The sequence below is a fragment of the Pleurodeles waltl genome, chromosome 1_2 (assembly GCF_031143425.1).
Source record: "Pleurodeles waltl isolate 20211129_DDA chromosome 1_2, aPleWal1.hap1.20221129, whole genome shotgun sequence".
NCBI classification, from domain to species: Eukaryota; Metazoa; Chordata; class Amphibia; order Caudata; family Salamandridae; genus Pleurodeles; species Pleurodeles waltl.
In genome coordinates this window covers 127284746-127311844 of record NC_090437.1, presented here as the reverse complement: position 1 = coordinate 127311844, position 27099 = coordinate 127284746, and the positions used below count along the sequence as shown (strand labels likewise).

The window sequence follows — 27099 nt, the reverse complement described above, 5'->3', positions numbered from 1 at the left end:
ACCTTGGACCAAGAACTGAACCCTGTAAGTGTCTTACTTACCTGGTAAAACTAACAAATACTTACCTCCCCTAGGAACTGTGAAAATTGCACTAAGTGTCCACTTTTAAAACAGCTATTTGTCAATAACTTGAAAAGTATACATGCAATTTTGATGATTTGAAGTTCCTAAAGTACTTACCTGCAATACCTTTCGAATGAGATATTACATGTGGAATTTGAACCTGTGGTTCTTAAAATAAACTAAGAAAAGATATTTTTCTATATAAAGACCTATTGGCTGGATTTGTCTCTGAGTGTGTGTACCTCATTTATTGTCTATGTGTATGTACAACAAATGCTTAACACTACTCCTTGGATAAGCCTACTGCTCGACCACACTACCACAAAATAGAGCATTAGTATTATCTATTTTTACCACTATTTCACCTCTAAGGGGAACCCTTGGACTCTGTGCATGCTATTCCTTACTTTGAAATAGCACATACAGAGCCAACTTCCTACATTGGTGGATCAGCGGTGGGGTACAAGACTTTGCATTTGCTGGACTACTCAGCCAATACCTGATCACACGACAAATTCCAAAATTGTCATTAGAAATTGATTTTTGCAATTTGAAAAGTTTTCTAAATTCTTAAAAGACCTGCTAGGGCCTTGTGTTAGATCCTGTTTAGCATTTCTTTTAGAGTTTAAAAGTTTGTAAAAGTTTGAATTAGATTCTAGAACCAGTTGTAGATTCTTAAAAAGTATTCCAACTTTTAGAAGCAAAATGTCTAGCACAGATGTGAATGTGGTGGAACTCGACACCACACCTTACCTCCATCTACAGATGAGAGAGCTAAGGTCACTCTGTAAACTAAAGAAAATAGCAATGGGCCCCAAACCTACCAAAGTACAGCTCCAGGAGCTTTTGGCAGAGTTTGAAAAGGCCAACCCCTCTGAGGATGGCAACTCAGAGGATGAAGATAGTGACTTGGAGGGAAATTCCCCCCCTCCAGTCCTACTTAGGGAGAGCAGGGCTTCTCAAGCCCTGACTCCACAAATAATAGTCAGAGATGCTGGTTCCCTCACAGGAGGGACCAACAACTCTGAAATCACTGAGGATAACTCCAGTGAAGAGGACATCCAGTTAGCCAGGATGGCCAAAAGATTGGCTTTGGAAAGACAGATCCTAGCCATAGAGAGGGAAAGACAAGAGATGGGCCTAGGACCCCTCAATGGTGGCAGCAACATAAATAGGGTCAGAGATTCTCCTGACATGTTGAAAATCCCCAAAGGGATTGTAACTAAATATGAAGATGGTGATGACATCACCAAATGGTTCACAGCTTTTGAGAGGGCTTGTGTAACCAGAAAAGTGAACAGATCTCACTGGGGTGCTCTCCTTTGGGAAATGTTCACAGGAAAGTGTAGGGATAGACTCCTCACACTCTCTGGACAAGATGCAGAATCTTATGACCTCATGAAGGGTACCCTGATTGAGGGCTTTGGATTCTCCACTGAGGAGTACAGGATTAGGTTCAGGGGGGCTCAAAAATCCTCGAGCCAGACCTGGGTTGACTTTGTTGACTACTCAGTGAAAACACTAGATGGTTGGATTCAAGGCAGTGGTGTAAGTAATTATGATGGGCTGTACAATTTATTTGTGAAAGAACACCTGTTAAGTAATTGTTTCAATGATAAACTGCATCAGCATCTGGTAGACCTAGGACCAATTTCTCCCCAAGAATTGGGAAAGAAGGCGGACCATTGGGTCAAGACAAGGGTGTCCAAGACTTCAACAGGGGGTGACCAAAAGAAAGGGGTCACAAAGACTCCCCAGCAGAAGGGTGATGAGACAACCAAAACTAAAAATAGTAAAGAGTCTTCTACAGGCCCCCAAAAACCTGCACAGGAGGGTGGGCCCAGAGCCTCTTCACAAAACAATGGGTACAAGGGTAAAAACTTTGATCCCAAAAAGGCCTGGTGTCATAGCTGTAAACAGCATGGACACCAAACTGGAGACAAGGCCTGTCCCAAGAAAGGTTCCACTCCAAACTCCCATCCAGGTAACACTGGTATGGCTAGTCTCCAAGTGGGATCAACAGTGTGCCCAGAGCAAATCAGGGTCCACACTGAAGCTACTCTAGTTTCTGAGGGTGGGGTGGATTTAGCCACACTAGCTGTCTGGCCGCCTAACATGCAAAAATACAGACAGCAACTCTTAATTAATGGGACTAGAATAGAGGGCCTGAGGGATACAGGTGCCAGTGTCACCATGGTGACAGAGAAACTGGTTTCCCCTGGCCAATACCTGACTGGAAAAACTTACACAGTCACCAACGCTGACAATCAGAGAAAAGTACATCCCATGGCAATGGTTACTTTAGAATGGGGAGGGGTCAATGGCCTGAAACAGGTGGTGGTCTCCTCAAATATCCCAGTGGACTGTCTGCTTGGAAATGACCTGGAGTCCTCAGCATGGGCTGAGGTAGAGCTAAAAACCCATGCAGCAATGCTGGGTATCCCTGAACTGGTGTGTGTGAAAACAAGAGCACAGTGCAAGGCACAGGGTGAAAAAGTAGAGCTGGAGTCTGGAAAAATGGCCCAGCCTACCAAGAGAACAGGAAAGTCAGTTGGGAAACCAACTGCAACACAGCAAAAGAAAGGGAACCTCTCTTCTCAGGAAGAAGTTCTGCCCTCTGAGGGAACTGAGCCTTTGGAGCTTGAACCTTATCAGGTTGAGCTCTTAGGCCCAGGGGGACCCTCAAGGGAAGAGCTGTGTAAGGGACAAGAAACCTGTCCCTCTCTTGAAGGCCTTAGGCAGCAAGCTGCTGAAGAGTCCAAAGGCAAGAAAAATGGAACACATAGGGTCTATTGGGAAGATGGGCTCCTGTACACTGAGGCCAGAGACCCCAAACCTGGTGCCACTAGGAGAGTGGTAGTGCCTCAGCTGTTCAGAGAGTTCATCCTAACATTGGCCCATGACATTCCCCTTGCTGGACATTTGGGACAAACCAAGACGTGGGAGAGGTTAGTCAACCACTTCTACTGGCCCAATATGTCCAACATGGTTAAGGAGTTTTGCCTCTCCTGCCCCACCTGTCAAGCCAGTGGTAAGACAGGTGGGCATCCAAAGGCCCCCCTCATTCCACTTCCAGTGGTGGGGGTGCCCTTTGAAAGAGTGGGTGTGGACATAGTTGGTCCACTAGAACCTCCCACAGCCTCAGGAAATATGTATATCCTGGTAGTAGTGGATCATGCTACCAGGTATCCTGAAGCTATTCCCCTTAGGTCGACTACTGCCCCTGCAGTAGCCAAGGCCCTCATTGGTATCTTTACCAGAGTGGGTTTCCCTAAGGAGGTGGTGTCTGACAGAGGTACCAACTTCATGTCAGCATACCTAAAGCACATGTGGAATGAGTGTGGAGTGACTTATAAATTCACTACACCCTACCATCCACAAACTAATGGCTTAGTTGAGAGATTCAACAAGACATTAAAAGGCATGATCATGGGGCTCCCAGAAAAACTCAAAAGGAGATGGGATGTCCTCCTGCCATGTCTGCTTTTCGCTTACAGGGAGGTGCCACAGAAGGGAGTAGGATTCTCACCCTTTGAACTTCTGTTTGGTCATCCTGTAAGGGGACCACTTGCCCTTGTTAAAGAAGGCTGGGAGAGACCTCTCCATGAGCCTAAACAGGACATAGTGGACTATGTACTTGGCCTTCGCTCTAGAATGGCAGAGTACATGGAAAAGGCAACCAAGAACCTTGAGGCCAGCCAACAGCTCCAGAAGTTTTGGTATGACCAAAAGGCTGCACTGGTTGAGTTCCAACCAGGGCAGAAAGTCTGGGTTCTGGAGCCTGTGGCTCCCAGGGCACTCCAGGACAAATGGAGTGGCCCTTACCCAGTACTAGAGAGGAAGAGTCAGGTCACCTACTTGGTGGACCTGGGCACAAGCAGGAGCCCCAAAAGGGTGATCCATGTAAACCGCCTTAAGCTCTTCCACGACAGGGCTGATGTCAATCTGTTGATGGTAACAGATGAGGATCAGGAGGCAGAGAGTGAACCTCTCCCTGATCTTCTGTCATCAGACCCAAAAGATGGTACAGTAGATGGAGTGATCTACTCAGACACCCTCTCTGGCCAACAGCAAGCTGATTGTAGGAGAGTCCTACAACAGTTTCCTGAACTCTTCTCCTTAACCCCTGGTCAGACACACCTGTGTACCCATGATGTGGACACAGGAGACAGCATGCCTGTCAAGAACAAAATCTTTAGACAATCTGACCATGTTAAAGAAAGCATCAAGGTGGAAGTCCACAAGATGCTGGAATTGGGAGTCATTGAGCGCTCTGACAGCCCCTGGGCTAGCCCAGTGGTCTTAGTCCCCAAACCTCACACCACAGATGGAAAGAAAGAGATGAGGTTTTGTGTGGACTACAGAGGGCTCAATTCTGTCACCAAGACAGATGCTCATCCAATTCCAAGAGCTGATGAGCTCATTGATAAATTAGGTGCTGCCAAATTTCTAAGTACCTTTGACTTGACAGCAGGGTACTGGCAAATAAAAATGGCACCTGGAGCAAAAGAAAAGACAGCATTCTCCACACCTGATGGGCATTATCAGTTTACTGTTATGCCCTTTGGTTTAAAGAATGCCCCTGCCACCTTCCAAAGGTTGGTGAATCAAGTCCTTGCTGGCTTGGAGTCCTTTAGCACAGCTTATCTTGATGATATTGCTGTCTTTAGCTCCACCTGGCAGGATCACCTGGTCCACCTGAGGAAGGTTTTGAAGGCTCTGCAATCTGCAGGCCTCTCTATCAAGGCATCCAAATGCCAGATAGGGCAGGGAACTGTGGTTTACTTGGGACACCTTGTAGGTGGAGGCCAAGTTCAGCCACTCCAACCCAAGATCCAGACTATTCTGGACTGGGTAGCTCCAAAAACCCAGACTCAAGTCAGGGCATTCCTTGGCTTGACTGGGTACTACAGGAGGTTTGTGAAGGGATATGGATCCATTGTGACAGCCCTCACTGAGCTCACCTCCAAGAAAATGCCCAAGAAAGTGAACTGGACTGTGGACTGCCAACAGGCCTTTGACACCCTGAAACAAGCAATGTGCTCAGCACCAGTTCTCAAAGCTCCAGATTATTCTAAGCAGTTCATTGTGCAGACTGATGCCTCTGAACATGGGATAGGGGCAGTTTTGTCCCAAACAAATGATGATGGCCTTGACCAGCCTGTTGCTTTCATTAGCAGGAGGTTACTCCCCAGGGAGCAGCGTTGGAGTGCCATTGAGAGGGAGGCCTTTGCTGTGGTTTGGTCCCTGAAGAAGCTGAGACCATACCTCTTTGGGACTCACTTCCTAGTTCAAACTGACCACAGACCTCTCAAATGGCTGATGCAAATGAAAGGTGAAAATCCTAAACTGTTGAGGTGGTCCATCTCCCTACAGGGAATGGACTTTATAGTGGAACACAGACCTGGGACTGCCCATGCCAATGCAGATGGCCTTTCCAGGTTCTTCCACTTAGAAAATGAAGACTCTCTTGGGAAAGGTTAGTCTCATCCTCTTTCGTTTGGGGGGGGGTTGTGTAAGGAAATGCCTCCTTGGCATGGTTGCCCCCTGACTTTTTGCCTTTGCTGATGCTATGTTTACAATTGAAAGTGTGCTGAGGCCTGCTAACCAGGCCCCAGCACCAGTGTTCTTTCCCTAACCTGTACTTTTGTATCCACAATTGGCAGACCCTGGCATCCAGATAAGTCCCTTGTAACTGGTACTTCTAGTACCAAGGGCCCTGATGCCAAGAAAGGTCTCTAAGGGCTGCAGCATGTCTTATGCCACCCTGGAGACCTCTCACTCAGCACAGACACACTGCTTACCAGCTTGTGTGTGCTAGTGAGGACAAAACGAGTAAGTCGACATGGCACTCCCCTCAGGGTGCCATGCCAGCCTCTCACTGCCTATGCAGTATAGGTAAGACACCCCTCTAGCAGGCCTTACAGCCCTAAGGCAGGGTGCACTATACCATAGGTGAGGGTACCAGTGCATGAGCATGGTACCCCTACAGTGTCTAAACAAAACCTTAGACATTGTAAGTGCAGGGTAGCCATAAGAGTATATGGTCTGGGAGCCTGTCAAACACGAACTCCACAGCACCATAATGGCTACACTGAAAACTGGGAAGTTTGGTATCAAACTTCTCAGCACAATAAATGCACACTGATGCCAGTGTACATTTTATTGTAAAATACACCACAGAGGGCACCTTAGAGGTGCCCCCTGAAACTTAACCGACTATCTGTGTAGGCTGACTAGTTTTAGCAGCCTGCCACAAACCGAGACATGTTGCTGGCCCCATGGGGAGAGTGCCTTTGTCACTCTGAGGCCAGTAACAAAGCCTGCACTGGGTGGAGATGCTAACACCTCTCCCAGGCAGGAATTGTCACACCTGGCGGTGAGCCTCAAAGGCTCACCTCCTTTGTGCCAACCCAGCAGGACACTCCAGCTAGTGGAGTTGCCCGCCCCCTCCGGCCAGGCCCCACTTTTGGCGGCAAGGCCGGAGAAAATAATGAGAAAAACAAGGAGGAGTCACTGGCCAGTCAGGACAGCCCCTAAGGTGTCCTGAGCTGAGGTGACTCTAACTTTTAGAAATCCTCCATCTTGCAGATGGAGGATTCCCCCAATAGGGTTAGGATTGTGACCCCCTCCCCTTGGGAGGAGGCACAAAGAGGGTGTACCCACCCTCAGGGCTAGTAGCCATTGGCTACTAACCCCCCAGACCTAAACACGCCCTTAAATTTAGTATTTAAGGGCTACCCTGAACCCTAGAAAATTAGATTCCTGCAACTACAAGAAGAAGGACTGCCCAGCTGAAAACCCCTGCAGCGGAAGACCAGAAGACGACAACTGCCTTGGCTCCAGAAACTCACCGGCCTGTCTCCTGCCTTCCAAAGATCCTGCTCCAGCGACGCCTTCCGAAGGGACCAGCGACCTCGACATCCTCTGAGGACTGCCCCTGCTTCGAAAAGACAAGAAACTCCCGAGGACAGCGGACCTGCTCCAAGAAAAGCTGCAACTTTGTTTCCAGCAACTTTAAAGATCCCTGCAAGCTCCCCGCAAGAAGCGTGAGACTTGCAACACTGCACCCGGCGACCCCGACTCGGCTGGTGGCGATCCAACACCTCAGGAGGGACCCCAGGACTACTCTGATACTGTGAGTACCAAAACCTGTCCCCCCTGAGCCCCCACAGCGCCGCCTGCAGAGGGAATCCCGAGGCTTCCCCTGACCGCGACTCTTTGAATCTAAAGTCCCGACGCCTGGGAGAGACCCTGCACCCGCAGCCCCCAGGACCTGAAGGACCGGACTTTCACTGGAGAAGTGACCCCCAGGAGTCCCTCTCCCTTGCCCAAGTGGAGGTTTCCCCGAGGAATCCCCCCCTTGCCTGCCTGCAGCGCTGAAGAGATCCCGAGATCTCTCATAGACTAACATTGCGAACCCGACGCCTGTTCCTACACTGCACCCGGCCGCCCCCGCGCTGCTGAGGGTGAAATTTCTGTGTGGACTTGTGTCCCCCCCGGTGCCCTACAAAACCCCCCTGGTCTGCCCTCCGAAGACGCGGGTACTTACCTGCAAGCAGACCGGAACCGGGGCACCCCCTTCTCTCCATTCTAGCCTATGTGTTTTGGGCACCACTTTGAACTCTGCACCTGACCGGCCCTGAGCTGCTGGTGTGGTGACTTTGGGGTTGCTCTGAACCCCCAACGGTGGGCTACCTTGGACCAAGAACTGAACCCTGTAAGTGTCTTACTTACCTGGTAAAACTAACAAATACTTACCTCCCCTAGGAACTGTGAAAATTGCACTGTGTCCACTTTTAAAACAGCTATTTGTCAATAACTTGAAAAGTATACATGCAATTTTGATGATTTGAAGTTCCTAAAGTACTTACCTGCAATACCTTTCGAATGAGATATTACATGTGGAATTTGAACCTGTGGTTCTTAAAATAAACTAAGAAAAGATATTTTTCTATATAAAGACCTATTGGCTGGATTTGTCTCTGAGTGTGTGTACCTCATTTATTGTCTATGTGTATGTACAACAAATGCTTAACACTACTCCTTGGATAAGCCTACTGCTCGACCACACTACCACAAAATAGAGCATTAGTATTATCTATTTTTACCACTATTTCACCTCTAAGGGGAACCCTTGGACTCTGTGCATGCTATTCCTTACTTTGAAATAGCACATACAGAGCCAACTTCCTACACCTTCTCTAACCACCTTTGCTCTTGGTTGCTCAGTTTCAGTCTCTGCATGAAAAGCCAATTTCCTTTTAAACTTGAGCGGAGGGATGGTTTGAATTTTCCCAGTGTCTTTCTGTATTTGTAACCTTGGTTGAGTTTGGTCAAGCTCCTCCACATCCAGCTCCTTCTCAAACCTGTGCCTCTCTTTAAGTTGTTGGTAGAGCCCATGTTCTTCTGTATAAGAAGTCTTTTTCGGCTCCGAAGCCGTTTTTTTCGGTACCGAAACACCCATGGGTACAGTTGGTCTCGGCTCCAAGAGGCTCTTTTGAGGCTTAATCGATTCGACCAATCAATGTCGACTCTTTTCGATGCCGGTTTCTCGACCCGAGTCGGAAGACTTCAGCAGGATCTTGGCCTTTTTCGGTGCCGAAGATGTTATTTGGTCACCGCTTTTCTTGCGGGTCGAGCCATGGCCTTCCGGCAGTGGCGTCCCTGAGGCCTTCTGTTTTTTCGTCTGACTTTGGGGCTGGGTCGGGGCAGGCGTACTCACTTTTTGTCCTGCCGTCGATGGTCGGTCTCCGTCGGAGTCGTCCGATTCCAAACCCTGTATCAAGATAGCCATCTCTTCTTCCTCGACGTCAAGGTGTTGTGTCGATTTCGACGCCATCTGCAATCGCCTTGCTCGTCGATCTCTCACGGTCTTCTTCGACCGAAAAGCCTTGCAGGCCTCACAGGTATACTCTCTGTGTTCCATGACAAACACAGATTACAGACCTGATGCTGGTCTGTATAAGGATACTTGGCGTGGCACGTCGGACAGAAACGGAAGGGGGTCCGGTCCATGAGTCTTCGACGAAGGGTGAGGTCGGACCAACCAGGCCTCGGTTTGGTGCGGAAGCCCCAAAGGGCCGCCGAAGCGGTTGTCTCGTCGGTGCCCATGTATCTATAGAAAACCGATCCCGAACGCAACAATACTGACAGATTTTCGATGATTTCTTAAACTTTCCCGATTCGAATCACGGAGCAAAGAGGAACACGTCTGAACCTGATGGCGGAAAGAAAACAATCTAAGATGGAGTCCCTCGGTCTCGTGACTCGAAAAGACTTCTTCGAAGAAAAACAACTTGTAACACTCCGAGCCCAACACTAGATGGCAGGAACAGTGCACAGCATGTATATATATATATATATATATATATATATATATATATATATATAAAATGTCACTTACCCAGTGTACATCTGGTTCGTGGCATGAGACGCTGCAGATTCACATGCTGTGCATTATCCTGCCATCTAGTGTTGGGCTCGGAGTGTTACAAGTTGTTTTTCTTCGAAGAAGTCTTTCCCGAGTCACGAGACCGAGGGACTCCTCCCATTTCGGCTCCATTGCGCATGGGCGTCGACTCCATCTTAGATTGTTTTCCCCGCAGAGTGTGAGGTAGGAGTTGTGCATATAGTAAAAGAGCCCATGCAATGGAGTAAGTATGTATGTACATAATGTGTCTAAAAGTGATTTATATTTACAAATGTACAAGTTTTATTAACATGTAATATATATATATATAATTCAGATCAACATATAACGGCTACAGGCTCCCGGGGAGGCGGAGGGCGCATGTGAATCTGCAGCGTCTCATGCCACGAACAGATGTACACTGGGTAAGTGACATTTTCCGTTCGATGGCATGTGTAGCTGCAGGTACACATGCTGTGCATAGACTAGTAAGCAGTTATCTCCCCAAAAGCGGTGGTTTAACCTGTAGGAGTTGAAGTTGTTTGAAATAATGTTCGTAATACTGCCTGTCCTACTGTGGCTTGTTGTGTTGTTAACACATCCACACAATAATGTTTTGTGAATGTATGAGGCGTAGACCATGTGGCTGCCTTACAAATTTCTGTCATAGGTATATTTCCTAGAAAGGCCATTGTGGCGCCTTTCTTCCTAGTGGAGTGTGCCTTCGGTGTAATAGGCAGTTCTCTATTTGCTTTAACATAGCAAGTTTGAATACACTTAACTATCCATCTGGCAATGCCTTGTTTGGATATTGGATTTCCTGCATGAGGTTTCTGAAAGGCTACACACAATTGTTTTGTTTTGCGAAATTGTTTTGTTCTATCAATGCAATACATTAGTGCCCTTTTGATGTCTTATGTATGTAATGCCCTTTCGGCTACTGAGTCTGGTTGTGGAAAAAAGACTGGGAGTTCCACAGTTTGATTTAGGTGGAATGGTGATATAACTTTTGGTAAAAACTTTGGATTTGTGCGTAAAACCACTTTATGTTTGTGTATTTGTATAAAGGGTTCTTGTATGGTAAATGCTTGTATTTCACGTACTCTTCTAAGAGATGTGATAGCTATTAGGAAGGCTACTTTCCAGGTTAAGTATTGCATCTCACACGAGTGCATGTGTTCGAATGGTGGACCCATGAGTCGTGTTAATACAATATTGAGGTTCCATGAGGGAACTGGTGGGTTCTTGGGGGTATGATTCTCTTTAGACCCTCCATAAATGCTCTTATGACTGGGATTCTAAAAAGTGATGTTGAATGCGTAATCTGTAGATAGGCAGATATTGCTATGGGATGTATTTTAATAGACGAAAAAGCTAGCTTTGATTTTTATAAGTGTAATAAGTAGCTTACAATGTTTTTTTGTGGACGCATGTAGTGGTTGAATTTGATTATTATGGCAGTAATAAACACATCTTTTCCATTTATTTGCGTAACAATGTCTTGTAGTAGGTTTCCTAGCTTGTTTAATGACCTCCATACATTCTTGTGTAAGGTCTAAATGTCCAAATTCTAAGACTTCAGGAGCCAGATTGCAAGATAGAGCGATGCTGGATTCGGGTGTCTGATCTGTTGTTTGTGTTGAGTTAACAGATCTGGTTTGTTTGGTAGTTTTATATGAGGTACTACTGAAAGGTCTAGTAGTGTTGTGTAACATGGTTGGCAAGCCCAAGTTGATGCTATTAGTATTAGTTTGAGTTTGTTTTGACTCAATTTGTTTGCTAGATACGGAAAGAGTGGGAGAGGGGGAAAAGCGTAAGCAAATACCCCTGACCAACTCATCCATAACGCATTGCCCTTGGAGCGCGGGTGTGGGTACCTGGACGCGAAGTTTTGGCATTTTGCGTTTTCTTTTGTTGCGAATAGGTCTATTAGTGGTGTTCCCCAGTTTTAAAATTAAGTTTGTAGTAACTGGGGATGAATTTCCCATTTGTGGATTTGTTAGTGATCTCGACTGAGATTGTCGGCTAACTGGTTTGGAATTCCTGGGATGTACTGTGCTATTAGGCAAATGTGATTGTGAATCACCCAATGCCAAATCTTTTGTGCTAAGAGACACAGCTGTGATGAGTGTGTCCCTCCCTGTTTGTTTAGGTAATACATTGTTGTCATGTTGTCTGTTTTGACAAGCATGTGTTTGTGTGCTATTAACGGTTGAAATGCTTTTAATGCTAGAAACACTGCTAGTAGTTCTAGATGATTTATATGAAGCTGGCTTTGTTGAGCGTCCCATTGTACCTGTATGCTGTGCTGGTTGAGGTGTGCTTCCCACCCTATCATGGAAGCATCTGTTGTGATCACGTATTGAGGTGCAGGGTCTTGGAATGGCCGCCCTTGGTTTAAATTTATAGGATTCCACCATTGAAGCGAGGAGTATGTTTGGCGGTTCATCAACATTAGATCTTGAAGTTGACCCTGTGCTTGTGTCCATTGTGTTGCTAGGCACTGTTGTAAGGGCCGCATGTGTAGTCTTGCGTTTGGGACAATGGCTATGCATGAAGACATCATGCCTAGAAGTTTCATCACAAACCTTACTTGATAGTGTTGGTTTGGGTGCATGTTTAGTATTACGTTTTGGAAAGCTTGTACCCTTTGTGGATTTGAAGTAGCAATCCCTTTTTGTGTGTTGATTGTTGCTCCTAAGTATTGTTGTATTTGACACAGTTGTAAACGTGATTTTTGGTAGTTTATTGAGAACCCTAACTTGTGAAGGGTTTCTATGACGTATTTTGTGTGTTTAAGACACTGTTGCTGAGTGCTGGTTTTTATTAACCAATTATCTAGGTAAAGGAATACGTGTATGTGCTGTCTCCTGACATGTGCAGCTACTACCGCAAGGCATTTCGGGAATACTCTTGGTGCTGTTGTTATCCCGAACGTTAACACTTTGAACTGGTAATGTACTCCTTGGATTACAAATCTTAAGTATTTTCTGTGTGAAGGATGTATGGGTATGTGAAAGTAAGCATCCTTGAGATCTAATGTTGACATGTAGTCCTTTTGTTTGAGCAAGGGAATCACGTCTTGAAGTGTCACCATGTGAAAGTGATCTGATTTGATGTAAAGATTTACTGTTCTGAGATCTAAGATGGGTCTCAGTGTTTTGTCTTTTGTTGGTATTAGGAAATACAGGGAGTAAACACCTGTTCCTTTCTGATGTTTGGGTACTAGTTCTATAGCATCTTTTTGTAACAATGCTTGGACCTCTAGTTGTAATAGATCCAAGTGCTGTTTGGACATGTTGTGCGCTTTTGGAGGCACATTTGGTGGTAATTGTAGGAATTCTATGCAATAACCATATTGGATAATGTCTAGGACCCACGAGTCCGTAGTTATGTGTTTCCAATTTTGGTAATAATCGGTGAGTCTCCCCCCCACTGGTGTTATGTGTTGGGGATTTGTGACGTTGGAGTCACTGTTTAGTTTGTGGGTTTTTTGGGCTTTGGAATTTCCCTCTTGTTTTAGGGAACTGTCCATCCCTATATTTTCCCCGAAAGCCTCCTTTTTGGTATTGGCCCTGGTATGTGGGTCTAGCCTGTGAGGAGGAAGGCTCTGTGCTTTGGGCCTGAAACCCCCCTCTAAAGTATGGCTTCCTAAAGGTGCCTCTGCTGTGTGGAGAGTAGAGCGTGCCCATGGCTTTGGCCGTATCAGTGTCTTTCTTTAGCTTTTCTATAGCTGTGTCCACCTCCGGCCCAAACAGTTGTTGTCCATTAAAAGGCATATTCAGCACAGCCTGCTGGATCTCTGGCTTAAATCCAGAGGTGTGTATCCATGCATGTCTCCGAATGGTAACTGCTGTGTTTACTGTTCTGGCGCCTGTGTCTGCTGAGTCCATTGCAGATCTTATCTGGTTGTTGGAGATACCCTGGCCCTCCTCCACAACCTGTTGGGCACGCTTCTGAAACTCTTTGGGAAGGTGTTCAATGAAATGTTGCATTTCGTCCCAATGTGCCCTGTTGTATCTTGCCAATAAAGCTTGCGAATTGGCAATTTGCCATTGATTGGCTGCTTGTGCTGCCACCCTTTTCCCTGCTGCATCGAACTTCCGACTTTCCTTGTCGGGTGATGGTGCATCCCCAGAATTCTGTGAGTTTGCCCTTTTCCGGGCTGCTCCTACTACCACTGAGTCAGGAGTTAGCTGTTGCGTTATGTACACAGGGTCCGTAGGGGGAGGTTTGTACTTTTTCTCGACCCTAGGTGATATGGCTCTGCCTTTGACTGCGTCTTGAGACACCTGTTTAGCATGTTTTAACATGCCTGGTAACATAGGCAAACTTTGGTATTGGCTATGTGTTGATGACAGGGTATTGAATAAAAAGTCATCCTCTACAGGTTCGGAATGCAGTGCTACGTTATGAAAAGTAGCTGCTCTGGAGACCACCTGAATGTAAGCAGTGCTGTCTTCTGGTGGCGATGGTCTTGCCGGGTAGCATTCCGGACTATTATCAGATACTGGTGCATCGTACAGATCCCATGCATCTGGGTCATCTTGACTCATCCCTGTGTGCATTGGTGATTGCATCATTGGGGGTGTTGCAATTGGGGACAGTTGTGGTGAGTGCGTTGGCGATGGCTGTGGTGAAAAACGGGGTGGTGTTTTTTCTTTAGCCACCTTTGCTTTTGGCTGCTTTTCTGTTTCATGGAAAGCTAGTTTCTGCTTCATTTTAATTGGGGGAAGAGTTCTTATTTTCCCTGTGTCCTTCTGTATATGGAGCCTCCTCTGTGTATAGTCTGGCTCTCCCATCTCTAGCTCTTGTCCAAATTTATGGCCTTGTAGTTGTGAGGAAAGGCCTTGTTCCTTGGTATAGGAGCTTTGTTTTGGCTCCGAGGCTGGATGTTTCGGCACCGAAACCTTTTCAGCAGTCTTTTTCGGCTCCAAAGCAACTTTTTTAGGTTTCGGGGTGCCGATCTCTCGATGCAGAGTTTGGTCGGAGCCGGTATCTTGGTGCGAGTTTGGTCGGAGCCGGTATCTCAGTGTCGAGTATACTCTGTGTCAGTATCTCGACCGGAGTCGGATGTCTTCGGCTGGTGTGTGCCCTTTTTCGGTGCCGATGCTTGGTCACCGTGCTTACGGGTAAAGCCATGGCCTGATGGCAGTGGCGTCCCCTGGGCTTTCATAATTTCTGAGTGAGTTTTGGCCAGGGCTGTTGTACTCAAGGTTTGTTGCCTCGCCGGCTGCTCACGCTCAGGCTCGTCCGAGTCCAAATCAGGAATGGAGAATGTCTCCTCTTCTTCAACGTTGTGATGTCCAGCCGGCGTTGACGCCATTTGAAGCCTTCGAGCTCTCCGGTCCCTTAGCGTCTTCTTTGACCGAAATGTCCGACAGGCCTCGCAGGTATCCTCTTTGTGTTCGGGGGACTAACACAAATTACAGACCAAATGCTGGTCTGTATAAGGATACTTAGCGTGGCATTTGTGGCAGAAGCGGAATGGGGTCCGTTACATGAGCCTTGAAGACGCACGCAGTCGGGCCGACGAGGCCCCGCCGGGGAGTCGAAGCCCCGAAGGGCTGCCGGAGCTCTTCTTTTCTTCGGTGTCGATGTGTTATTGCTAACCCGATACCGAGCGCAAACAATACCGACGAATTTTCCGATTGTTAACTAACTTTTCCGAACCGAAACACGGAGCGAAGAGGAACACGTCCGAACCCAATGGCGGAAAGAAAACAATCTAAGATGGAGTAGACGCCCATGCACAATGGAGCTGAAATGGGAGGAGTCCCTCGGTCTCGTGACGCGAAAAGACTTCTTAGAAGAAAAACAACTTGTAACACTCCAAGCCCAACACTAGATGGCAGGATAATGCACAGCATGTGTATCTGCAGCTACACATGCCATTGAACATATATATATATAGAAAATGTCACTTACCCAGTGTACATCTGTTCGTGGCATTAGTCGCTGCAGATTCACATGCTGTGCACATCCCGCCATCTGGTGTTGGGCTCGGAGTGTTACAAGTTGTTTTTCTTCGAAGAAGTCTTTTCGAGTCACGCGATCGAGGGACTCCTCCCATTTCGGCTCCATTGCGCATGGGCGTCGACTCCATCTTAGATTGTTTTTCCCGCAGAGGGTGGGGTAGGAGTTGTGTATGCTAGTAATAGTGCCCATGCAATGGAGTGAATACGTATGTACATAATGTAGTTTAAAGTAATATATTTACAAATTTACAAATGTTCAAGATCAACTTCTAAACGGCTACAGGCTCCCGGGGAGGCGGGTGGGCGCATGTGAATCTGCAGCGACTAATGCCACAAACAGATGTACACTGGGTAAGTGACATTTTCCATTCAATGGCATGTGTAGCTGCAGATACACATGCTGTGCATAGACTAGTAAGCAGTTATCTCCCCAAAAGCGGTGGTTCAGCCTGTAGGAGTTGAAGTTGTTTGAAACAATGTTCGTAGTACTGCTTGACCTACTGTGGCTTGTTGTGCCGTTAGCACATCTACACAGTAGTGTTTGGTAAATGTATGAGGCGTAGACCATGTAGCTGCCTTACATATTTCGATCATTGGAATATTTCCTAGAAAGGCCATGGTAGCACCTTTCTTTCTAGTTGAGTGTGCCTTTGGTGTAATAGGCAGTTCTCTTTTTGCTTTAAGATAACAGGTTTGAATGCACTTAACTATCCATCTAGCAATGCCTTGTTTAGAAATTGGATTTCCTGTATGAGGTTTTTGGAAAGCAATAAATAATTGTTTTGTTTTTCGAATTAGTTTTGTTCTGTCAATGTAGTACATTAATGCTCTTTTGATGTCTAATGTATGTAGTGCTCTTTCAGCTACAGAATCTGGCTGTGGGAAGAACACTGGTAATTCTACTGTTTGATTCAAGTGGAACGGTGATATGACTTTTGGTAAAAATTTAGCATTTGTCCGTAGAACTACTTTATGCTTGTGTATTTGAATAAATGGTTCTTGTATGGTAAATGCTTGAATCTCACTTACTCTTCTTAAAGATGTGATGGCAATTAAAAATGCAACTTTCCATGTTAAGTATTGCATTTCACAAGAGTGCATGGGCTCAAAAGGTGGACCCATGAGTCGTGTTAAGACAATGTTGAGGTTCCATGAAAGAACTGGTGGTGTTCTTGGTGGTATAATTCTCTTTAGGCCTTCCATAAACGCTTTTATGACTGGTATCCTAAATAGAGAAGTTGAGTGCGTAATTTGCAGGTACGCTGAAATTGCAGTAAAATGTATCTTAATGGAAGAAAAAGCTAGCTTTGACTTTTGCAAATGTAGTAAGTATCTTACGATGTCTTTGGCAGATGCATGTAAGGGTTGAATTTGATTATTATGGCAGTAATAAACAAATCTTTTCCACTTATTTGCATAGCAATGTCTAGTGGTAGGTTTCCTAGCTTGTTTTATGACCTCCATACATTCCTGTGTAAGGTCTAAGTGTCTGAACTCTAGGACTTCAGGAGCCAAATTGCTAGATTCAGCGATGCTGGATGTGGGTGTCTGATCTGTTGTTTGTGTTGCGTTAACAGATCTGGTCTGTTTGGTAGTTTGACATGAGGCACTACTGAGAGGTCTAGTAGTGTTGTGTACCAAGGTTGTCTTGCCCATGTTGGCGCTATTAGTATGAGTTTGTTTTGACTCAACTTGTTTACCAGATATGGAAGGAGTGGGAGAGGGGGAAAAGCGTAAGCAAATATCCCTGACCAACTCATCCATAACGCATTGCCCTGAGACTGATCTTGTGGGTACCAGGATGCGAAGTTTCGGCATTTTAAGTTTTCCTTTGTTGCAAATAGATCTATTTGTGGTGTTCCCCAACTCTGGAAGTAAGTATTCAGTATTTGGGGGTGAATCTCCCATTCGTGTATCTGTTGGTGATCCCGAGAGAGATTGTCTGCTAACTGATTCTGAATCCCTGGAATAAATTGTGCTGTTAGGCGAATGTGGTTGTGAATCGCCCAATGCCATATTCTCTGTGCCAGGAGACACAACTGTGTTGATTGTGTCCCTCCCTGTTTGTTTAGGTAATACATCGTTGTCATGTTGTCTGTTTTGACAAGCATGTGTTTGTGGCTTATTATGGGTTGAAATGCTTTCAGCGCTAGAAATACTGCCAATAGTTCTAAGTGATTTATGTGAAACTGTTTTTGGTGAGTGTCCCATTGTCCTTGGATGCTGTGTTGATTGAGGTATGCTCCCCACCCTATCATGGAGGCATCTGTCGTTATTACATATTGTGGCACTGGGTCTTGGAAAGGCCGCCCTTGGTTTAAATTTATACTGTTCCACCATTGAAGCGAGGTGTATGTTTGGCAGTCTACCAAGACCAGATCTAGAAGTTGACCCTGTGCCTGTGACCACTGTGATGCTAGGCACTGTTGTAAGGGCCGCATGTGCAACCTTGCGTTTGGGACAATGGCTATGCATGAGGACATCATGCCTAGGAGTTTCATCACCATTTTGACTTGTATTTTTTGTTTTGGATACATGGCCTGTATTACATTGTGAAATGCCTGAACCCTTTGTGGACTTGGAGTGGCAATTACTTTTAATGTGTTGATTGTCGCCCCCAAATATTGCTGTGTTTGACACGGCAGAAGGTGTGACTTTGTGTAGTTGATTGAGAAACCTAGTTTGTGGAGGGTTTCTATGACATACTTTGTGTGTTGTGAACACCTTTCTAGCGTGTTGGTTTTGATTAGCCAATCGTCTAGTTACGGGAACACATGTATTTGCTGCCTTCTGATATGTGCAGCTACGACTGCCAGGCACTTTGTAAAAACTCTTGGCGCAGTTGTTATTCCGAATGGCAACACCTTGAATTGGTAATGTATCCCTTGGAATACAAACCTTAAGTACTTTCTGTGTCAAGGATGTATCGGTATATGGAAATATGCATCCTTTAGGTCTAGTGTTGTCATGTAGTCTTGTTGTTTGAGCAGTGGGATTACGTCTTGTAGTGTCACCATGTGAAAGTGATCTGATTTGATGTAGGTATTTAATGTTCTGAGATCTATTATAGGTCTCAGACTTTTGTCTTTTTTGGGTATGAGAAAGTACAGAGAGTAAACTACTGTTCCTTACTGTTGTTTTGGTACTAATTCTATTGCTTCTTTCAGTAGCAATGCCTGAACTTCTAGTCCTAGAAGATCTATATGTTGTTTTGACATATTGTGTGTTTTCGGTGGGACGTTTGGAGGGAATTTTAGAAATTCTATGCAATAACCATGCTGGATAATTGCCAGTACCAAAGTGTCTGTTGTTATCTCCTCCCAATGTTTGTAAAATTGGCTTAGTCTCCCCCCCCACAGGTGTTATGTGTTGGGGATGTGTGACTTGGAAGTCACTGCTTGTTTTGAGGAGTTTTGGGTCTTTGGAACTTCCCTCTATTCTTTTGGAATTGTCCCCCTCTATATTGCCCCCGAAAACTTCCCTGCTGATATTGGGTTTGATAAGTGGGCCTTGCTTGTGAGGTTGTGGCCTCTGTAGGTTGACTTCGAAACCCTCCCCTAAATTGTGTTTTGCGAAATGTGCCTCTGCTCCGTGGGGAGTAGAGTGCACCCATGGCTTTTGCCGTATCAGTATCTTTTTTGAGTTTCTCAATAGCAGTGTTGACTTCCGGCCCAAACAACTGCTGTTCATTAAAGGGCATATTCAGCACGGCTTGTTGTATTTCCGGCTTGAATCCTGACGTACGCAACCATGCGTGTCTCCTTATCATTATCGCAGTATTTACTGTCCTTGCAGCCGTATCTGCTGCATCCATTGCTGACCGTATCTGATTATTGGAGATACTTTGTCCTTCTTCCACCACTTGTTGTGCCCTTTTCTGGAACTCTTTGGGTAAGTGTTCTATGAAATGCTGCATTTCGTCCCAATGAGCTCTATCGTACCTTGCCAAAAGTGCTTGTGAGTTGGCAATACGCCATTGATTTGCTGCTTGTGCTGCAACCCTTTTACCCGCAGCATCGAATTTGCGACTCTCCTTGTCTGGAGGTGGTGCGTCTCCCGAGGTATGAGAGTTTGCTCTCTTGCGAGCTGCCCCGACAACCACAGAGTCTGGTGTTAATTGCTGCGTAATATAAACAGGGTCTGTTGGCGGTGGCTTGTACTTCTTCTCCACCCTTGGAGTTATGACTCTGCCTTTTACAGGATCCTGAAATATTTGTTTGGAATGTTTTAGCATTACCGGGAGCATAGGTAAGCTTTGGTATTGGCTATGAGTGGAGGATAGTGTATTAAACAAAAAGTCATCTTCAATTGGTTCTGAATGCAAGGTGACGTTATGAAAAGCAGCTGCCCTTGAGACCACCTGCGTGTAGGATGTACTGTCTTCAGGTGGCGACGGACTCGCAGGGTAACAGTCTGGGCTGTTATCTGATACAGGAGCATCACAAAGGTCCCATGCGTCGGGATCATCTTGACTCATTGCAGTATGAGTCGGGGATTGCATCAGTGGTGGAGTGGCTACCGGTGATGTGTGCATTGATGGTGATGGAGTTGTTTGTCTTGCCACCTTTGCCTGTGGCTGCTTGTCCTTTTCTTGAAAGGCAAGTCTTCTTTTCATCTTAATTGGGGGAAGAGTGCTTATCTTCCCTGTGTCTTTTTGAATGTGGAGCCTTCTTTGAGTGTAGTCTGGCTCAACTGATTCAAGTTCCTCTCCGAACTTGTGTCCTTGCATCTGTGAGGACAATCCCTGTTCCTCTGTGTAGGAACCTGTTTTCGGTTCTGAGGCTGGACGTTTCGGAATCAAAATCTTTTCGCTCGCCTTTTTGGGCTCTGAGGAAACCTTCTTTATTTTCGGGGTCGTGGTGTCTCGGTGCCGAACCATTTAGGTGCCACTGTCTCGGTGCCGAATCTGCTCGGAGCCGCTGTCTCGGGCCTGAGATTGCTGTCTGGCGGTATCTCGACCGGAGTCGGATGACTTCGCCACATGCATGCCCTTTTTCGGTGCCGATGATCAATCACCTATTTTTCGGGTTAAGCCATGGCCTGTTGGCGGTGGCGTCCCCTGGGCTTTTGTTGTCTTCTCGTGAGTTTTATGTTTCGACGTCTTACTCACGGTTTTCGGCGTTTCTTCGGGATCGAGCTCGTCCGAGTCCCGATTCCTGGATGGAGAAGGTTTCTTCTTCCTCCTAGAAACGCCCTTGTCCTGTCGCCGCCGACGCCATCTGCAGTCTTCTTGCTCTTCGGTCTCTTAATGTCTTCCTCGACCGAAACGCTCGACAGGCTTCACAGGTATCCTCCTTGTGCTCTGGAGACAGACACAAGTTACAGACCAGATGCTGATCTGTATACGGATACTTGTTATGACATTTTGGGCAGAAGCGGAATGGGTTCGTTCCATCAGCCTTGAAGAGACACGTGGCCGGGCCGACCAGGCCCCGACGGGGGATCGAAAAAACCCCGAAGGGCCACCGGAGCTCTTCAAAAGTCAGTGTCAATCTGTTGTAACTAACCCGATACCGAACGCAAACAATACCGACGATTTTTCCGAGATTATAACTAACTTTCCGACCCGAAACACGGAGCGAAAAGGAACACGTCCGAACCCGATGGCGGGAAAAAAAACAATATAAGATGGAGATGGCCCATGCGCAATGGAGCCGAAATGGGAGGAGTCCCTCGATCTCGTGACTCGAAAAGACTTCTTCGAAGAAAAACAACTTGTAACACTCCGAGCCCAACACCAGATGGCGGGATGTGCACAGCATGTGTATCTGCAGCTACACATGCCATCGAATATATATATATATATATATATATATATATATATATATATATATATATATATATATTATAATAATAATAGGAACAGTATTTTTATAGAAACTCCTGTGGAGTCTCTTTTGTAGTGTATTTATTGTCACTGGTGTGAGTGTTGCACAAATGCTTTACACATTGCACCTGATGATAAACCTTCCTGCTGCGCGCCAAGCTACCAGAGGGTGAGTACAGGTTATCTTCGGTTTGTAACTTACTTGGCTTTACTAGAGTGGTGAGTTCTGCGTAACTTAGCTGCATACGTCAGCCAACCAGAAACCCCATTTCTAACATATATCCTGTCTGTTACATTCAAAATACCACTCAGTACATCATTTTAGAGGCCATGTTATGATTTGGCATTAATTAATCTCAAAAGTAGAATGGGCACAGTGCAAAAGTGTGGGAAATAGTTTCTCCAAATTCATTGTGTGGTAACCTATATTGTTGCGCTGCCACGTAAATGAGTACCAGGAACAAAATAGCAATAAGGGACTTAGTAAACCAAAACACTTATCAATTTATATATAATTCTAAAGATGTCCAAAAAAAATCTATGTTAATTCACTTCATTCTGCGATAACAGAATAAATCAAATTAAATTAATTTGCATAGCAGGTGTGAGAAAAAATAAAATGAATAAAATGATATTTTTAAGTCCAAAGCAAGTTCAAGGTATAATAAAGGATGTTCATCAAATATGTTTCCAGATACACAGACACTGCAGTCCAAGTCCTGATGAAGATCTCATGGATGGTTACAACAGAGACTGAAACGTCGACGTACAACTCAACTCAGTTCAGTTCACATACTTCTATGGATTGTGAGCCATTAATCTTTCCAGGACAGTCTCAGTAGACATCTACAAGTAAGTTGTTAATACATAGACACATCATAAAAAGATTTTGTTCATTATTTCAAACTTTGCAAAGTCTATGTACCTGAAGATATAGTTGATAAACCCCTCTTTATTATACCTTGAACTGGCTTTGGATTAAATAAATATAATTTTATTTCTTCTCACACCTGCGGTGCGAATTTGTTTCATTTGATTGATTCTGTTATCACAGAATAAAGTGAATTAACATAGATGTCACTTACTTGGACATCCTTAGAATTATATGTAAAATGATCATAGATTTTTGGTTTAACTAAGTCCGTTGGTGGCATTTTTTCCTGCTATACATTTATCTTCGAGCCTACAGGGGCATACTGGGTTGTCTTTTTGTTTAGCATTAATTTAGTGTCAAGTAAATGAGAGCACATTACTATAACCATGTTTTAGGGTTAGACAGCATCAGAGAATGGATTTAAGTTGTCCTTATTTGAAAGTTAATAAGAATGGGCTAGCCATTGCTTATTTGACTAATATCTTGCAGAATTGCTTAAGTAAACAACTGATAGACTGTTACGGAGATAGATATGGGTATAACACCGCTAAATGAGTTAATTTTTGTCTATATTAGCAGTGATATTTTCTGAGGCCTCTGGAAATTACTTCTCCGCTAAAGTAAAACCTTAGACCACCATGTACACCAATTTTTGACATGTAACCCTGCGTATGGCATAATTAGCCTGTCCCTTTCAGCTTAGAGAAAACAAATCACTGTCATGCTTGCTGCTTTGCCCCTGATACATATTTAAATGAGACTCTACAGTGCAAGAGCTATCTTATGACATATAGTAAAGAAGTCACTTTTCTGACTAAACCATTAACCAAAAACACTAATACAGAAACACCAGAAATATTGGCTGTAGCCCATGGCTAGATTTAACAAATTTTTACACTGAAGAACATTTTCAGAATATTTGGCAAAGGAACCACAAGGAATGTGCTAATAATACCTGGAGGCAGATAAGAGATTTTCATTTACACATTTGCCAACAAAAGAGAGTTTTTACCTGCTATAGGATCCATTGCTTCTCTATTGCTTGGAGTATATGAACTCTGTGAAGAAGATAGTCCACCAGTGGAACTGCTTGTAAAGTGCATATTAGACCTTCGAGCCCGAGGACCACCTAAACCCCTGCCAGGGTGAAACATTCTTCGCACATGCCTGACACCACTGGATTCATCGTTGTCCAAGAGTTAAGAAAATCATGTACATGTAAAAGATATAAAACTGAAAAAGCAGGTATACTTGGGAGAAGTATGAAATTATTTGGAAAACTTGCAGTAATCTTAACTTATCTTGCCTAAAAAGGCTGCTTGAAGGATTTGAAAAGCCACTTGGCGGACTGAAACAAAACAAAAGCTTATATAGCATGGTAAATGCTTTGGTCTTAATCGTACACGCCCCTTCAGTCATAAAAACACTTTTGCATTTCAAATTTCGCAGGGTGTACATCACATCAAAGCATCTAGGCTTTTCATTCAACATAAAAAAGTAAATTAAAATGGCCTTTCAGATGGAATCGTCAGCATTGCCACTGCTCTAGTGCTTTAACAGAACTTAGAAATCTAATCAGCAAGGTGCCAGAGGGTGGGTTGCTTCTTACACTCAGAAAGATGACCTAAAATCTCATATATACAATTTTTTTTTCTGTCCAATATTTGGGCACTACAGTACAGTGTGGAGAGAGGGGTAGAAGGATAGATCATTTGAAGAACCTGGCAGTCCTGCTGCCCGAGGATCTGCTCCCACCTCCTTTTGATGGGTGGCATGAAGACATTTAGGGCCAGGGAATCATATAAAGTTACAGAAGACTGATTCAGGACTGGATTGCTGAGACCAGAGGCCTCTGACCTCCATCTCTCCCAGACTGACAGTGATGTATATGTCACAATCAAACTATGTATGGGGGTATAAGTCACAGGTGTTTCTTGGCCTCTGCTTTTACTTTGGACTTCTTGTGCCACCCTGCCGTGTGGGAAAAGGAGAAGCAGTCACAAATGACCCCCAGATAGGGCTACAAACTGCAGTAGCTGTTCCTGCAGCACAACACACTATCTTTATTTAACTCTTGAACATGCCTTTAGTGTTGGGAAGGAGGAGAAGCAGTCACTGCTGAGCCTAAGCAGGGCTACAAAGAGCCCCACATGCTCCTGCAGCGCAGGACGTGCGTGAAAACTGGGGCAAGAGGGGGCCCGTCTGCCCTGGTCAGAGCCCAGAAGAGACTGGGCCACCCCTTGTTAATCTATCATCTAAGAAAAAGGAAAGTAGGTATGGTAAAGAGAAAAACTTCAGCCCTGACTGGAGGTAAACCAAATCATCCATATGTATTTATCACTAACTACACTAGAGGAGTTAGTTGTTAGATCAGCCAACCCAGAAAGAATTGTGGGCAAACAAGACTAAAGAAAAGGGAACCAAGTTTGGCTGAGCTTCTAAGAATTACAAACCATTGCCCCAGATAACCAAAGCAATATCTGGAGTAACTAACTATAATTAAGGGAAAAAAGAGAGGCTTTACATCAAGGGGCATATAATTATTCAACCAGCTCCACTAGATAATGATACATAGAAGAGCAGGAGAATAATTGTTAACTATTGCCCAGCCACCTCTGTAAGATATTACGCAGAGGAAAACCTTAGGGTTATACTATGCTCTGTAAGAGTAATAAAAAAATTAGAACATTACACCATTGTAGGATACTGCAAGCTCCATCATACTTTCCTCCTAGAAAGCATTCTCTTCTATTGATTTAAAGTAGGTGGGGCTTATAAATACTAAATCAGAAAAAGAAATACCAAAAGTTGGTTAAGGACGTACTTTACACGGCGGAGAAAGAGCTCTTCACTTAAGGTATTAAACTCGTATCCACGGATGAAATCACATCCACACCTATAGTAACAAATCAATTTTTACAAAACCATGCAGCGTTAGGGACTAACCAAGTTTACTTTCCATCATCTGATGAGGTAATCCAACATCCATTACAAAAGGTCCATAATGAAAGTGAAGCTACTCGGACAGTAACAATACAAAGGATTGAGAATGTTTGGTGGAACAATAGAACTTTAGATGAGAATTGTTACGCAGTTTTAAGGATACTAAATGAACTAGATGTAGAATATGATAGATTAGAAATTAAATTCCTTGCACAATCTCACATTATTCTCCTGGAACATACATGGTTTAAGAAAGATGCTGGATGTTGAGTCCTTCTAGGAGATTGTCGCCAGTATGCTACGATATTGCTTCAGGAGACCTGGTTGTGGCAACACGAAGCGGGGAGAAGTATACGAGGGACACAGGTGAAAAGCAAGCACTCTCACAGAGTGTTTAGATACAAAGAAAAAAACTGTGCCTTAATAATTAGCAGTGGAAGGACACAAACAATGTGTCCAGGCTCCAGGGAAGGGACAAACACACAAACAGGAAGGAAGCCTACAGCAATCAACTGTAAGCAATGGGCAGCCTGCAAGTCCACTGTTCTAAAACGAAAGATCTTGAAAGCAACAGCAAACAAGCAGCCTTAAGCTAGAACAAAAGACATAGGTGTCATTATGACCTTGGCGGTCAGGTTACCGACATGCCGGCGCTAGTACGGTCACCAGGCCGGCGGAAATAACCACCAAATAATGACCACGGCGGTGATCCCTCCCATAGACAGCCAATGTACCATACCAACTGCCAGAGCGGTACAACCACTGAACACGGCGGTAGCCACCTACAGGCAGGCGGAAGACAAGGATCCGCCCACCATATTATGACATAGCACACTGCCAGGATTTCCAGGGCAGTAGCAACGACACCAAAGCCTGGCTGAAACACATCATTTAAAAGGCGACACACCTCCAGCGACACAGAGGAGTCCGCGGCCGCCATGGAACCAGACCAGCAAGTCTTCCCAATGATGTACCACCAATGCCGACGAAGACGACGATGGGGAGTGCAGCCGCCTAGCACACAAAGGAGGGAGGGAGGGGAGGTCTCCTTGGCCCTAGGTTTTGGACGTGGCTCCATGGTCTCGGTTCTTTGTTTAGGAGGGACGACACTTTGGCACTCCTTTTTTTTGGTGCAGAGGAGTGTCCTTGGAGCAGGGGGCCGGCGTCACACTCATGTGCCCCTTAGTGGCAGCTGGAAATTTTGGAGGTGGTACAGTGTCAGGCTAGGTGCTTCAGGTACAGGCTTGGGGGCGGGGGGAGATAGGAAGTCTTACGGGCAGGATGGGGGGAGGGAAGAGGTCAAGGGGAGAATGGAAAAGCTTCTTAGGGCCAATGGAGTGGGATGTGGGAGGAGGTAAAGGGAATGGTTGTGGAAGGAGGAGGAGGAGGTCTGCTGGACTTGGGAGCAGGTGCATGCCTAGTGTGCGTGTGAGGTAGTTGGCTGTTGGGGGTCTGAGTGCGAGCGTTTGTGTGTTGCTGGAGGGGGGGGGGGGCCGACAGGGTGGGGGAAGACAAACAGGACATGTGTATGGATGTTACAGTGGTGTCTGCAAGTGAAGTGGGTGTGGTGATGGTGGTGGTGGTGACTACGCCTGCGGTGTGTGTAGTGCATGTCTGCAGGTTTGCTGTTGTGGTGACTGTGGGCAAGGCTGTGCAGGTGGCAGGTTCCGGGATGGTTGATGAAGTGCATGCAGGTGTGATTCCGGATGTGACTGTGAGGGAGGAGGAGGAGGAGGGAGAGAGAGACAGTGGAGGCAGTGGATGATGATGTGTGTGCATCTGTGTGTTGGCTGTGTGAGTGCCTGTGTTTGTGCGAGTTTTGTGTGATGTTTTGTGTGCATGCTTGTCTGAATGTGTGCGTGGGATGGGTTAGTGTGAGGAGACTGGGACTGGGAAGTGGTAGTTGGAGGGGGGACGGAAGAAACAGTAACACTGGCTGCCGTCAGTAAAAAGGCCAGAGTCTGAAACGATCTCTGTGGGGCCACCAAGCCATTGTGAATGC

The 27099-nt window shown here is 45.4% G+C and overlaps 1 protein-coding gene across 1 annotated transcript in view; it reads right to left on the bottom strand.

The window, feature by feature from the left end:
* The window catches only part of KCMF1 (potassium channel modulatory factor 1), a 459539-nt gene that overhangs the window by 243334 nt on the left and 189106 nt on the right, over window positions 1-27099 (bottom strand). The window contains exon 5 of the mRNA XM_069236813.1: window positions 23167-23341. Coding sequence (XP_069092914.1) covers window positions 23167-23341 — 175 coding nt within the window. The remainder of the gene's footprint in view (window positions 1-23166; window positions 23342-27099) is intronic.